Genomic DNA, 15,776 nt, shown 5'->3' with positions numbered 1-15,776 from the left:
CACTTCACAGGAAATCCTTAACATTTACAAAAGTCCAGCTGACAGCATACAATACTTGTTCATGTTTTAATGGCCTAATTTTTGCCTTTTACAGTCAAAGAAAATGTGCTTTGCTGCGCTAAAGATACTCTAGTGCAGCGGTCCCCAACCCCCGGGCTACGGACTAGTACCGGTCCGTGAGTCGTTTGGTACCGGGCCACGAGAGTTGAGGTTCGGGTGTGAAATGTGTGGTTTTCAGGGTTTTTATCGGTTTTTAGCATTATTTTGTTATCGTTTTTGTCGTTTACTCATTTTTTCTGGGTCGTTTCACGTGTGTTATGAATAAATCTTCTTTTTTCGGTACCGGTACTAGTTTTATTTGGTTGTATTTATCTGCGACACCTTAAAGGCCGGTCCGTGAAAATATTGTCGGACATAAACCGGTCCGTGGCGCAAAAAAGGTTGGGGACCGCTGCTCTAGTGGTAGCTCTACTACCATGCTAATTTGAATTTCTAAAGTTGCTTGTAAAAAGTAGCTCAGTACATGGAAATACTAAAGGAATCTAAACCTATGATAACACTGAATTACTATATGGTTCATTTTTTATATTTTATACTTATATTTTTTGTGGGCAGCAGTTAGCACTATAATATCACAAAAGGAAGGTCCTGGGTTTGAATCCAGCTCTCGCCATGTCTGTGTAGGATCTATCTGGGTACTCCAGCTTCCTCCCGGAGTTTAAAGACATGGGGTTAAGTTAAGTCTAATTCTAAACTGGATGTAGGGGTGAATGTGAGTGTGGCTGTTGGTCTCTGTGCGTTAGCACTGAGACAGACTGGTGAACTGTCCAGTTTGTACCCTACCTCTCACCCTATGGCAGCTGGGATAGTTACAGCCTCCCCCCCAACACCTGAATTGAAAAAGTGGAATAATGTCATCAGTTCCTTCACCACTTTGGACAAAACTAAAATATAAAGTATTTTGAAGAACTGCTCACAGTTCCCAGAAGAATATACCTTTAGTAATCCTCAGAGTTTCACTCCTATTGCACCATCAACAGGTATAAAAAATCCCACCAACTATTTGACAGATTCCCATACGATGTGGTTCATATATTCTGGGTGCTATAAAATGAACTGAAATCATTTCCTTATTGGTATTATATAGGATGGATAAGTGAGCAGGTCTCTGGGGGCAAACTTGCAAAAGGTCCCCCACAGGTTTTACAAAGAAGAAACACACCCAGTCTTAAGGAGATTTGTGTCTCTTTGCAGTTTTAAGTACTTCTGTGTCTCATTGTTTTGTGCCTTTGTGGTTCTGAGATTGAACTGCCACCAAGAAATGTTAAGTATCACTTCAAACTGAGGCTCTAGATCAGGGGCCTTTTGCTCTTTGGGATGCTGGGTTTGTGCCTGGTAGGCAGTAATCCATCCACTGAGCATCATCATGAGGTAGAATTGCTCATTTTACCAAATTACTACAACACCAATTACTTTGCCATGAGCCTCACCTGTGCATCAGGGTAGCATATTACTAAGGTGGAAAATGTGTTAAAAATTTAACTGTGAGCATGCTGTCTTTCTGGAGCCTACTACTGAGCCCCATTGTCCCCAAGTACAGCTGGAAGTCTTATTGATAGATCAAAAGGGGCTTGGTGACTTGATAAAGCCTCATCTTTCAGGGTGCACCGCTGACCTTCATGGCAGGCCTCAGTTACAGCTGTGATTCAAGGCAACCAAACATCCGAAACATCCATCATCCCGGATAAATTATTCATAACGGACCTGCCAGGGAGACAGCAGGACTGATGTATTTGTTTTGCTTGTCCTGTCACTTTCGTCTGTGTGTCTCCCAACATTTCTGAGAACATCTTATATTTAGTGCACAACGGAGACATCGGGGTGACAACTGCTCTCCTGCAGCTCCCAGTCAAATAAAACTCAACAAATCCCACCATGTAATATCCCACTCTGAACTGTTTTAATTCAACAGAGGTAGCAAATCCACAACTTCATCAAGGGGACGATGAAGCAGATTGTTTAACAAAGCTGTTGTCATGTGAAGACCTTAAGGATCCTTGCAGATGTAGTTTTTTTTTCCCAAACATTTGCGTCACCACTCATGTTGTCATGACTTGCAGATTAGCAAACTGCAGAAACAGGCTGAACATATTCAACACCCATGAACGCAAGTTATGGAAGGTGTGGCAACGTCAAGCATCATGCTGAAACGTGCCCTGGAAAAAAAACGACTGTTCTGCTTCATGCAGACATATCACACAATGTAGAAGACAGCACATATTTTGCTATGTCTTACTAGCCCTGTTTAGTATATAGAAGGTCACTTTCCCAGGGTCGGGGGTTGTTGTCCTTAGATATAAACGAGCCACATGTCTCCATTGTCGTCACGTTTGAAATCACAAGGCAGACAGAGATGCAACATCACGTCCTTGAGACGTGCAAAATTTAACTGAACAATTTGTCTTGCTGCAAAGAATTGCTCCACGCAAGACCACTGTCAGGGCGAGAAGTGGCATTATGACTTTGTAAAAAGAAAAAAAGCACAAAAAGTGTTTTGGAATGCCTCAGGACCTGAGTGCAGCATGTATTTGAAAGATAGATAGGATATGTATTATGACATGTCTGAGTCTAAACAGTCAAGACTGGTTTTGCCAGACTTAAGTAGACTTTATTAGACATTTTGAGCGTCTTGTAGCTGTTGTGCCAAACAGATGATTCCAACAGAAAACGAGAGTATTTTCACATTTAAGTTGCCTCACAGTACAGTTGGATATAAAATCTGACTGAGATATACACATTTAGACACATAAATATTGATGCTCATGGATGTGTTTATCTGTTGTGTTTACTTCTACTCAGTTCATGGGGAAACTGTAAAGACTTTATCCAACTTCCAGCAGGCACATTGAACAACAGCCATGCACGCACACATAATTGAGACCGACTCACCAGGGGACCTTTCAAACTATTTTCCACCAGTGGAATACAATAAAAGGACATAAAGAGAAAGCTCAATGGATGTGAAACTGCCAGGAAATATAAAACTAAGCGAAGCTTTGTTTGTCATACCAAATTGTTCTGTATTCGATTACAACTCACAGAAATGTATGGCAGCGGGCTGTGTTTTCCTATGGGACTCCACAAGAATTAGGGAGACACTCAAAATTTTCCACTTACTTTTTTAAGGATAAGGATGCACTCACTCTATGGTGAATGTGCCATCAGGTTGTTGTAGGTCTCCCTGAGATGGGACAGAATGTTTTCTTCCTCTGATTGCTGTGAGAACCATCTGAGGGCGGTCCCAGTACTTTTCCTACTTTGTCATGCCAGCCTTTTTAGCTGCTTCATCTCTTCAATGAGGCAATTTAAAGTTAGGCTTTTCTAAAGAAGTTGCAGTAGTATCTCGAGGCAACCTGACTCTGCAAGGTAAGGCTTCTTATTTTTTAAATTCTTCACATTAAACTTTTCTTGGATTTTTTTTTACAAAACATTCTCTGATCTGCTTGGACACACTCTAGAAGTAGATCTAATCCATGTGAAGCAGAAGAGCTTAGACACTATATGTTCTGCAGTACAGTAGTACCTCAGGGCACAATGTACTCAAGGGTGTTGTCTTGTCCTTAAGTAACAGGCAGTTCTCTCTGCAGGCATGCTGTCTGCAAATCCTCAAATCAATTTAGCTGGGAGTGTATTTAAATGTGATGCAATTTATGTATCCCTAAGTGCATTACTAACTAATTTTCATTTATGATAGGAATGATACGCTCAGTTCCTTTTACAGCCTTCTTAGCACAGATATACTGTGCTATAAAACAGACATTCTGATAGGTGGAAGCAGCATGGATTAGCTGGGACACTTTTCTTTTTTTTCTTTTCTTTTTTTTTTTGAAGAAAACCCCCCAAAACAATGCCAAAGAGAGAGAGAGACGGTGAAAGTGGTCAGGCAACAATATCTATGTATTAAAATTTAAAAAACCAAAATGTGATATGAGGTAGTGATGCCTAATTGCAGCAGCAATTAAAAGCAGCCATATGACATGTTTTGGTACAATATATGTGGCACACCTACTGCACATTTGTCTGATGTTGTTGATATTAGTGCATAACAGTGCTCACAACTTCAGTCTTACACCAATAAATATCTACTGTTGTATAAACAGTTTGCTAATTATGCAGGCTTATAGCAGTATTTTATTGGTTTGACAGACCAAAAACAAAACTGAGTTTGAACCCACTAAACAAACCAAAAGGGGAAAAAAAAGCAGTAAATAGTGGTGGATTTGGTCATTCTGGTGCACAAGGGGAGAGACAAAGACAGGGCCATTCAAACACCTGTGATAACCACAAAACCTGTCAATATCCTGCTCCCTAGTATTACATGAAAATAAATTGATGTTGTGATTAAAGTCTCTACTGTCAAATTTGAAAGTGTTTCCTCTCCACATAATGCCAGAGGAACATGGTGCAGTCCAATTGGCAATCAGCACCCTTTAAGCTGCAGCTGATGTAATGCAGCTTTGATCCTTCTAACACAATTCAGCAGGCACCTCCAGCAGAAAGGTGGTAACTCAAAGAAAGCTGGGTTATTGAAACACAAATTAAAGGAGTTATTTGAAAAGAGTGGTTTGCTTAAGTGTGTGAACTCCCAGTTCAGATATTGTGCTTTAAACATTTCATAGCAACGCTCTGAATATATGTACCTCCAATTTTTGTGTCTTTTGTATTTTGGTTATGTGCATTTTAAATGTTTTGCAAAGTTGGAAGTTTTAGAGAGACTTGAAACATCATCTTTAAGTATAGTGACCAGTGTTGGTCAAGTTACTTGAAAAAAGTAATCAGTGACTAATTACTGATTACTTCCCCAAAAAAGTAATCCCGTTACTTTACTGATTACTTATTTTTAAAAGTAATTAATTACTTAGTTACTTAGTTACTTTTTAAAAACACGATTTACAACCTGAATAGGTGATAAAGCGATAGATCTTTCAGCCCAATTCTACTTTTTCTGCATAATCCATCATACAAAATGTAATCAAATGGAAAAGTCTGTTTTTAAAACTTGTTTTATTAGTTTTAATCTTTTAATTCCAGAACATAAAATAAAATATTTTTTGTGTTTACACTCACTCTTTCAAATAGATGCAAGTAAAACACAGCAGAAAATAAATAAAGTCAAAGACTCAGCGGTCCTGTTGCTCTATTTTCACCTGTAAAGCAGGACTGCGGTAGGCGGAGGTTTACCCTGGTGCAGGTGTGCCGCGGTCAGTTGAAGAATCCGCGAGTTTCTCTGTGAGTTTCCCATTACTTCATAGCGCACTCGGTGCTTGCTTGGAAGTTTAGGGGTTTTTTTCGCTGTAAAAAGAAGTTTTCTTCCCACGCACGATGGACGCTAATGTTTTTGTCACATTTTATGGAATCAAACTCAAAGTAAGGTCAGTACTTCCACGCTTTAAACGCTGCACGCTCATACTCTCTCCTGCACTTGATATATGATCCATTGTTGATCTGCACACAGCTGTTGTCAGGAACGACTTGCTTATGTCACTGTCATGAGACATTCTCGCAAAAAAAAAATCACGGTTTTAGTAACGCAGTAACACAGCGTTCCTACGGGAAAATAACGGTAATCTAATTACCGTTTTTGCAATAGTAATCCCTTACTTTACTCGTTACTTGAAAAAAGTAATTGGATTACAGTAACGCGTTAATCTGATAGTGACACATTCTTTGTGAATGCCCATGAGGATGGACAAAATAACTTGGACATTTGTTGCATTGTTTAGCTCTGCCTTGTGGATGCTCTAATGTTTTTTGGCTGTAACAATTTTACAGGCTGCTTTTCTTTTTCAAACTCTCCTACGCAAGCCTCCATATAAAAGCAAAATGGAAGATCCATGGCAGAAGGCATATGACTTTGCTGTTGCAGTGGCAAGAAAAGCTGGAGCGGTATGTCTTGAACACCCATTTGTTGTCTGGTGACTAACTTCAAGTGTACACACAGCATTAAACATTACACTACTAATGTTTAAAAAGCTGAAATGGGCATTCTTTAAAAAAAACAATTTAAGGTGGATTGACAATGTGCCAAAATTTAATTTAATCAGGAAATTAGGAAAGCTGGAGAGAGTGAAATCAGAGTCATGACAAAGAGCTCCACTGTGGACCTCGTCACCAAGACTGATGAGAGGGTTGAGAAAATCATCATCGGGTCTCTTAAAGAGGAATTCGGAGAAGGCACGCACTGGTGAGTCATGCATACCCACCATCCCCTATTTATATATATATCTGTTGTTGTATGTGGGTATTCCTCACTGATCCACTGCTGCTTCGTTCTGCAGTTTCATTGGGGAGGAGTCAGTTGCCAAAGGCGAGCCATGTATCTTGACTGACAAACCTACATGGATCATAGACCCAGTGGACGGCACCACAAACTTTGTACATGGGTAAGCTTTTTAAGTGATGTAAGGAAAGATGCATATAACTTTCTAGGCTCAAACAACTTTTGATAAGAGTGTCTATTTAAGCTTTTCTGACTAACTAATGCAATACACATGAAACTGCTTGCAGATTCCCATTTGTGGCTGTCTCTATTGCATTTGCTGTCAATAAGGAGGTATGTCAAATGAAGCTACTATATTAGAGAAAATGCGCACAGATCTCTGGATTAAGTCAATCTTAAAAATGAAATCTGTTTCAGTTGGAGTTTGGTGTGGTATACAGCTGCTTGGAGGACAAGATGTACAAAGCACGACGGGGGAAGGGAGCTTTCTGTGATGACGAACCCATTCAGGTGTCTGATATGAAAGGTACAATGTACTCATGACACACGGTTTAGTCTGTTATGTAAAAACTGGCAAATGGACACCGTATTAAACCCCTGTTGTGCAGTAACATGATGGACTTCTCCAGTAAAATCTTATCCCCCTTCTTTATTAAAAAATTGTCCAACAAAATTACCTACATGAGCAAATTTGAGTCTAATTACCAGTACTTTTAATGTTTTATCGAACTGATTTGGAAAATAGGAAATTTGAGCTTGATAAAGGATTGTGCATCGGTATTATCAAGGATGACTAATTAAACATAAATCTGCATTATACTCTGGAGTGATTTAACATCGTTATCCAAGATTTCTTTAGAACCGTTCCCCAACTTATTTATTTATTTTTATTTAAACTTTTTTTTTTGTATTACTTGCTACATTACTAATGGAATTGACATTTGGTGTTTGTGTCACTTTGGGGACGAGTGTTGCTGAGCTATCGGGGTTTTGTCCGAGGGTGACACAGTTGACAGACTTCTCAAACACTGAATAATTTGATGCATATTAATAAGTTTTAAGGACACTGTTTTAATGATTTTGAACGAACTGGTGATGAAAATGAGATACAAATTCATGTATCCCTGTTTTGATTTGAATACCAAATCAGATGCTTTTAAAAAACAAACAAACAAACAAACAAACAAACCCCAAATTCTAATATGTACTGCAAAAGTAGCAGAACTGGTCAATTTCTAATTAAGACGAAATGTGCCCTGGTTTAACAACAACATTTTGAAATGAACATTTGTGTCCAGATTTATCAATATTCCCAATGTACCACTTTCTGAAACTTCTGAATCTAGTAATAAGGTGTATATCTACTGTTGCATACTAAGAATGTTAGACTTGCTCTCATTGCAGACATTAACCAGTCAATAATCATCTCTGAACATGGAACTAATAGAAGCCCAGAAAAAGTGACAAAGATCTTCTCCACAATGCAAAAGAACCTCTGCATCCCAGTGCATGGGTAAGTGGGCCTGGATTGAAACGCTATACTGTGCATTGTAGTCAAAAGTCACTTCCACAGGGATTTTTGCAGCCACAACTCAACAAAATTGCCTGAATTTTTTATTTTATTTTTTTTAAATCTATGTATATTCAACATGACAGGGAAATGCATAAATTGCTGTCAAAGGAACAGGCGTATTGCCTGTTGTATGCAGATCAATACAGCCTGCTCTGATTAGGTGTCAAATAGTCTAGTTTTTGTCTAAGCAGCTGGCATCTCGCATAAACAAGGTGTCCTTTAAGTCTGTGCCATGAAGCAATAGTGAGACAAGTCCCATATGGAGGTTTGTAAAGGACCTGTAGACTCAGCTTTAATCGCAGAGGTTAAACAGGATGACTTTTAAAGGAGTGTTTTCAGCCAAAGTCCCATCTTTATCTAAACCTTACAAAGTAACTTTAAAATTCCTAACTAGCTAGTGAAGGTAAAGGATGGTGAAAGGCAAACTGTATGCCAAGGAACACCAACAGTAAAGAGGGTGAAACCAAAACATTTAATGTGTTAAAATGATGCAATAAGTGTTGTTGTTGACCGGTGGTATGTTTTCCTCACTGCTTCTGCAATTCCCAGTATCCCTTTGATTTTTTTTTTTTGTCCTGACAGGCTACGTGGGTCAGGAACAGCTGCTACAAACATGTGTCTTGTGGCGACCGGGGCAGTTGAGGCTCTCTTTGAGATCGGGATCCACTGCTGGGATATTGCCGCTGGTGCAGTTATAGTCAAAGAAGCTGGAGGAATCCTCCTGGATGTTGATGGTTTGTATGATTTCTAAAAATCTTCTCAAACAGCTGGTTATGAAGCATATGTGCTTGGAAATGAGTGTTAATGAATATCATTAAAAAAGCAATATGTTACTTGTTGAAAACACTGACTGCAGGAGTCCTTCTTAATAAAGGCTTTGTTTTGACAATATAGGGGAACCATTCGATCTAATGTCTCGGAGGATGATTTCAGCAAACAATGAGACTATTGCTAAACGGATCATCAAGGAAATAGAAATATTCCCAGTGGTGAGGGATGACGCTCCAATAGAGAAGAAGTGAAGGTGCTTGATGATCGTTTATACTGAATTTCAAGTCCGCTGCAAAATGGGAACAAGAAAAGCTCTTTCACACCTTTGTCAGAATAAAAATCTCTTTGCTGTACTTGGTTGTCTTAATGTGAGTGCTGGATTTTTGACTGGCTGCAGATTTTACATATAGATTCAAAGTAAGTCATCAACTGAAGGATGAAATGGTTATAATTTTGAATACTTGCATAATTTGCACATGGTTTGCTTATGGCTTTCCATTTGTATAATATAACACATGGGGAGCATTCAGCCTTAGAGCTGAAGGCTTATTGGCTGGATTTCCAGTCGCTGTTTATCTCTGTACCAATCCGATGAAAATGGGTGAATTTAATCTAAGGTTCTTATCAGTGGAGATGATGGTCCTCTGCAGTTAATTGAGTCCATGTTGGAGTCACTTGATAAACACTGATCTGGTCAAGTGTCATATAATTAATGTGGTTAACACTGCTGCTGTTCACACAATTTATTCCTCATATAAACGTCGTCCACTAGAGGTCAATAATGCATCAGGAATTCAGTGGGATCTTCAAGGAGTTTTTTTTTTTTTTAAATTTATTTATTTTATCCCCCCCTCCCCACCTGCTGCTGCATTTCTTAAAATTAAAGGCTGCTTCTGTTCTCTGGTTTAAAAACAGACAAAATTCTCCATTGTGTCGCTAAACTTCTACATTTTTCCCTCCATGATGAGAAGTTTCCCAACTTCCAGTCTTTTTTTAAATATTTCTTCTGCGCTCATGCTGTAAAATAACATCTGGCTTCACAATGAATTGGAGAGGAAGTGGGGGAGAGTGGGAGAAAGGTAGAACAAGCTGAGGGTGAAAGGAAGCAGGAATGGCGAATGGAGCAACAAGACAAAACAGCGGGAACAACGGCAGCTGAAGCGGCGGCAGCAACAACAACAGCAGGAGGTTGGGGTAGGGAGTGCTAGGCTGAGGGGTCTATGAACATGTTTACACTGCTGACTTTGAATAATAAATAACTGCAGTTATTGTGTGTAATTATGCCCCTACACATCTGCCGCTGCTGTAGTGTATGATGTATGTGAATTAACAGAGATGTTGTTCGTCACTCTTTCAAATGGCAAAATCCATTTCAGTTCCACGTTTCACCATCTCATGTTCATATTTTGTTTTTTAAATTATTGTCATGAGGGAGCACGGAGAGGAATTATGTGCTGCGAGACAGGCTAGCAGATAATAGTTGCAAATACAGTACATCTTAACATTTACTTGAACTTGCCTGGAGTACCAGATGGCTGGAAATTGCCTAGTAGGACAATACAGTAAATGCCACAGAGGTCAGAGAGCCTCACACAAGCTCATAAAAGTCAATTTAGCATATTTACTTGAAAATATCAGCTTTTTCTGTCTTGTAAAATGAGCTTATTTCATAATCTAAGGCCATTAGGGGTATTGATAATTAAATTGTTTTCCATCTGCTTTTTATGCAGCAACATCTGATGCATTACACTGTGTTGATCTTAATGGAATGGCATATATTAAACACAACCATAGTTAAATATATGTTATTAAATGTATGTCAGATGACTTTTAATTCAGTGTATCTGAGCTATAAACTGATATAAGGATATTTTGAAATTTAGTTTATTAATTTATTAATGTCTTTTGATTCATAGTGCGAGCATCTCAGTAAGTTAACACTGAGTTTCTCACTTTTGAGGTATACGAACATGTTAATAGTATTACATAAAGTGAAATTTGGTTACCCGCTCATTCATTTATTTGGTGTTTATACACTAATAACAGAGGAGAAGCTTTAATAAGCATTTACAAATATCCACACGTCTACTAACAGCTACACAAACTGTGTTATTAACAATGTGTGATATTCAGATCACCAACAATAGTTTTAATCTGTTACTCGTGTAACAAAATCACATCTGAAGTCGTCTAGACAGGATTGCAACCTGACCACTCCACAAAACGGAGAGCAACACATCAAGAGAAGGAAACTGTGTTTGGACAGCGCAATCTAAAGAGTAGTGGATGCACAAAAATGACCACATGACTTACTTTAGCAGTATTTACATCTGCTGTGATGTTGCCAAGATTTCAGTGGCTTATTGAGAGTAACAGAGGAGGTAAAAAGAGTGTTTGATCCAAAAGATAGAAAAGAGACATAGACCCAAACAGACTCTAAGGAAATGATGCCTCATTCTTTCACACAAGTGGAATACAGTAACCACCATCTGCTGATACACTGCTCATGCACAAAGCTTGTGTCCATTATCTTTTCACATACGTCCCATTCAAAACTCCCTGCAATCCTGAAACGAATAAGCAGTCAAGAAAATGGATGGATGGACTTCAAAACTCCTCTTAGTACCCCCATATTTTGCTCTGTAGCAGATGTTTTTTAGGAGGCTCTGCAGATAAATGCACTGCAGCTGATTGGGTGGAAAGACAAGGAAAAAAACACCAGAAGAAGCACAAGGCCCTGTCTAACAAGATTGAGCCTAATCGTAATGTAAGATGCAGTTTTTGTGGCTCATCCTATCAGGTTACCTTCACTGTTCCACTCAGAAATTAATAGAAGTTTATGTGGACCATTAGTGTGGCCATAAGATGTTGGCTGGTTCTTTAACGTTGATAAAGGCCATATTAATCACTGCAAAGTGCTTCATATGGATAAAAGCAAAGTTACCATGGGTGGCAGTTACAGTTAGACAATTATTTTTATTATTAAGAAGTCACCTATACTGTAATGATATTTTTATTGCTTTAAAAACAACAATAATTTAAAGATGGACTACAGTATGTTGACAAGTTTATCCTCTGGCCACCTGGGATAAACTCCATCCCTTCCCAGGGTAAAGCAGGCATAGCTTTTGGATGAATGGATCAGGGATGGATGGATGGATGTTTGCAGCTGCCTCTGCATGCATCATGATGACAAGCAAATAGGTACCAGGTTTACAGATCCTCCATCATTTTTTGCTATGCTATCTGTTTTTTTGGTTTTTTTTTATTCTTTAGTGCTCGATTAGGAAAGGATCTTTGTGCAGATATATAGAGAGGTGTAGTTGTCAAGAAAAGAAAAAGAAAAGGGGAACTGGATGATGCAGTAGCTTCTCGTTTGTCCATAAAGTTACTGTTAAGTGGCAATAACAAAAAATTTCTGATAGAGATGTGTGTGTGTGGGGGGGGGGAGCACGCCGTTATTCATATTGTAAGTGCAGATGGTGTCAAAATGAAAACATTTTCAAGTTAAGTGCACCAGTCATTTCAAGATATTTTTTTCTTTGTCAGGCAGGATAATTTAACACTTGAGGTAGAATTATACAAAATAGGTTTTCTTTCTTTTTTAAAAGAGGAAGAAGAAATCATCCAATCTGTTGAAATTATACATGATGAAACAGATTGTAATAGAATCTTGAGGAGTGTGTCCTGTGTATTTTACACTGCAATCAATAGAGCTGGGAGAGAAAAGGGAGTTTTAAACAGCCGTCTAAGATGTCACTGCTGCTTGATTTGCTAATTTCTTACTGTAAATGTCTAGAAATGTGTCAGTCAAGTGGAGTGAAATTGAACACAGAGGAAGGAGGAGACCATCACAAGGAGAAAAGCCTGGAGATTTCCAGTAAGAGTCCACCTTTTCTGCTTCAGTAGAGCCAGGAACAAAGCTGGCTGCATGAGATTGAGTCTGTGAGTCCTGAGGGTCCGGCATATAAAACCACAGTCAACAACAACAGCCCTGATCAAAATGGAAAAGACAGGAAGCCTTTAATTTATTCTTGTTACCATTATCTGTCATCATTAGGTAATGAAGGCTTGTGGTTGCTTTAAATGCGTGACCGAAATAAATACACAGCACTGTACATCCTGTACAGTACAGCTCAGCTCTGGCTCGCTGATATGCATGGGTTATTATGCACGGTAAGCTCTACTTCCATTCCTGCCTCTGTCTGTGCCTCTTCTTCCTACTTTTTGTCAGTCAGTATAAGTCATGTTATGCAAAACATCTGAAGCAAAGCCAAAGAAATTAGCTTGTCCTGGCCGGCAGCCATATTGACTTGGGGGCTTCCAGTCCCTGTTGTTTTTGATGCACTATTACGCTAATATAAAAGTTGAGACACACTTCACCAAAGCATGTGCTGAACTTATGCTTTCTATCTAGGGCAGATCGATGTTCATAACCTTCCTTGAGGAAATGAGGGAACGGTCTGGACATTGTAATGAAATCTAAATCTGAAAGTTTTATGAGGGGGAATGTGTGAGTGGTGTCTATCAAAAGCTGCTAAAAAGTGGTGAATCAATATGGATATTAACATCAAACACGCACGCAGCTATAGACAAAATCAATGGTGATAATCCTAAGTAATAGCCCTCGAAGCCGTTCGTTTTTACATTTATTTTTACTGATTTTTTTTGTCCCTGCGAGGTTCCCTTGACATATTAATTGCTTGCCTAAGTGCTCTATTTTCTGAGCACTTTGATTAATCTTCTTTGTCTTGTCTGTCCATCGTTATTGATCCATTAAACACACTTAATCTTTGCTTTTTAAAACCACAGGTTTAATTATATCTGCCGGTGATGTACTTTTCATCCTTCCTCGCTTTAGCCGCCTGTCCCTTGTCCTTATATGTTACAGTCCAAGGAGTTTTTTAGTGCAAGCACAGCAGTAACTGCACGGCCCCAGTTAGTTACCCCCCCCTCCAGCAACATGGTGCCCTGTAAAACCCTGGTCTGTTGCAACTGGCTTCTCAGTGTCATTCAAGATGTTTGAGATGTGAGAATGAGGAATCAATACGCCTGCCTGATGCTCATGTGGGCGTTAGCAATTAGCAGTTGCCGCCTTAGATCGGTGGCAGATGGATCAAACCGCAGTGGGGCATGGTTTCTTATTAGCTGCTAATTTAACAAATAGCATGCAAAATTTACCTGACTTACCTCGCACTTTGGTACTTTGAATCATGGAGGAGAGGTGGGTGAAAGTTTTCTACTCTTATTGAAAAACTTTAAGGAGAAGTCCAACTATTCTTCTTTTTTGTGAAAAAGGCTTGAATTTTCTTTTTGTATTAATCTTATGAGCAATGTTCATAAACATGATTTCAAGTGTGCCAGTGTTTGAAAAGTCTGCAAAAGAAAATGATGGACCCCGGAGAGATTCTTTCTTCTGCACGAAAAGTGGGTTTTCATTTCTGTGATTGCTGTTGACAATGCTATTTACAAGGCTCAAAAAAGCCCTCGATGAATGCACTTTTACTCTTGTTAGAGTAATATTTGCTAACAACTACAGTGCCAACTGTTGCATGAAAGGAGTGTGCAGGGCTGCTTCAAGAATTATTTTGCCTGTTTTTTTTTTCTTTTTTTAAAAAAAGGAACGAAGATTCTTTCATAAGCGCAAGCTTGCTTGGCGCTGACAGCCAAAGGAAACCCGAGGAAGCCAATCCACAAGTTTCTAACCTTCCAATCTCCTCTCAAATCTTTTGTGTTCAAGATATTCAAAAGATGATTTAACTTGAGAACAAAAGGAAACCTTGACCAGTCAGAGTCAGAGGACCGTTTTGTCTTCACTATTTATTATTCATCTCTTTTCTTTTTGCTTTTTTTCCATTCCTGCTCCCTGCATATGTGAGGCTCATAAACCCATGGCACCACTAATGCACATAAACCAGATTACTTTATGCTCATATTTAACCATTGTTAATTTTAAATAAATTCTGGATAAAAAGCGTGCTGTTTTAGAAGATTTTATAGCGATTTCATGACTTGTGTACAACACACACAGTCTAATAATGTTCGGTATAAAACAGCGACTAGAGATACTACCTGTAAACTCCAGGATACATCTTGTAAATAAAGCTAGAAACGAACACTGCGCATTATAAATCTGGCTTGTTTTGCCAAACATCAATGCATTTAAGAGTGGAAGGCATAACTGCTTCAAAGCTTCACGCAAACCACAACTCTTAACCTTTCTTCTCTTCAGTAAATCTGTGTTCCAGTTTCAAACAAGAGATTTTTCTCTAGGGATGCTTGGAAATAATAAGCAAAATGATGAAATATTTGCAGGTTCGCGCAATAATTTTAGCTTTGTTTTTACGTTTTTTTAAATTTCCCCAGACGTATTTTCTGATCAACCAGAATGTAAAGAAAAAAAAACAATTAAAAACATTTTTTATTTACATTTCAAAATCAATTTTATTTCCAGTGGTCTTAGGAGGGGGGGGGGGGGGGGGGGGGGGGGGGGTTGTTAGGTAGGATGTCAAGTAACCACTCATCCGTTGGTATGTGGGTGGTCTACACGACCACCGGCTAGACTGTGTCACCCATATGTCTGAACACGGTCATTACTCCCCAGAATCCGGAGAGGAAACACATCACAAGGGGTTTATTACACACGGGGAGTGACCACGGCTCTGCAGTAGGGTGACCCCAAAGGCAAAGCATTCATGCATTTGAATAATCTATTGCACCAGCTCACACATTTGCATATCGCAGCAATTCCAAGTCACTGGGGCACTATGATTCACTTCCCTCTGCCCTCCGCGTTGTTACTAGTATGAAGCAGGATGGATATTAAGCTTATTTGAATGCGCGTTCTCTTCATGAATCTTTAAGGCTGTGTAATAAAGGGCGCGTTGGTGGGGGGAGTGCCAAATAATGACTGCTGAAACATTTTGCTATTTCATTTGGAAACGTCGTGGACGGCAGAAAGCTCTGTCCACCAGGAGATGCCTGATAGGGCTCTAAATTGTGAAGAAGACTGACATGGGTGTGAATTTAACAATTGCCAGTTTGAGTGTAAAGAGAGGTTGTGTGGTGTGCAGTGAAGCAGCCCCTCCATGCTCTCTGCCTCTTACCCACCTTTCATGGATCCTGTAATGGATACAGCCTCTGAAGGATTTA

The 15,776-nt window shown here is 39.2% G+C and overlaps 1 protein-coding gene across 2 annotated transcripts; it reads left to right on the top strand.

The window, feature by feature from the left end:
* Positions 1–3,364: 3,364 nt before the first annotated feature.
* Positions 3,365–8,969, top strand: LOC102192137 (inositol monophosphatase 1-like). 2 transcript variants are annotated; one of them, XM_005738911.1, is made up of 9 exons: positions 3,365–3,426; positions 5,866–5,946; positions 6,105–6,244; positions 6,339–6,443; positions 6,568–6,613; positions 6,698–6,806; positions 7,685–7,793; positions 8,436–8,587; positions 8,748–8,969. In XM_005738911.1, exons 2-9 carry the CDS (start codon positions 5,884–5,886, stop codon positions 8,873–8,875), a joined length of 852 nt encoding a protein of 283 aa, XP_005738968.1. In that variant the 5' UTR covers positions 3,365–3,426; positions 5,866–5,883; the 3' UTR covers positions 8,876–8,969. The 2 variants fall into 2 exon arrangements, with proteins under 2 accessions (XP_005738968.1, XP_005738969.1); XM_005738912.1 differs by having other exon boundaries at positions 3,375–3,426; positions 5,833–5,946.
* The last annotated feature ends 6,807 nt before the right edge of the window (positions 8,970–15,776 follow it).

Source organism: Pundamilia nyererei, unplaced genomic scaffold, assembly GCF_000239375.1.
Source record: "Pundamilia nyererei isolate P.nyererei 1_Seehausen unplaced genomic scaffold, PunNye1.0 scaffold00087, whole genome shotgun sequence".
Taxonomy (NCBI): domain Eukaryota; kingdom Metazoa; phylum Chordata; class Actinopteri; order Cichliformes; family Cichlidae; genus Pundamilia; species Pundamilia nyererei.
The sequence above is the reverse complement of the archived record's forward strand: the minus strand, read 5'-3'. Positions and strand labels throughout refer to the sequence as shown.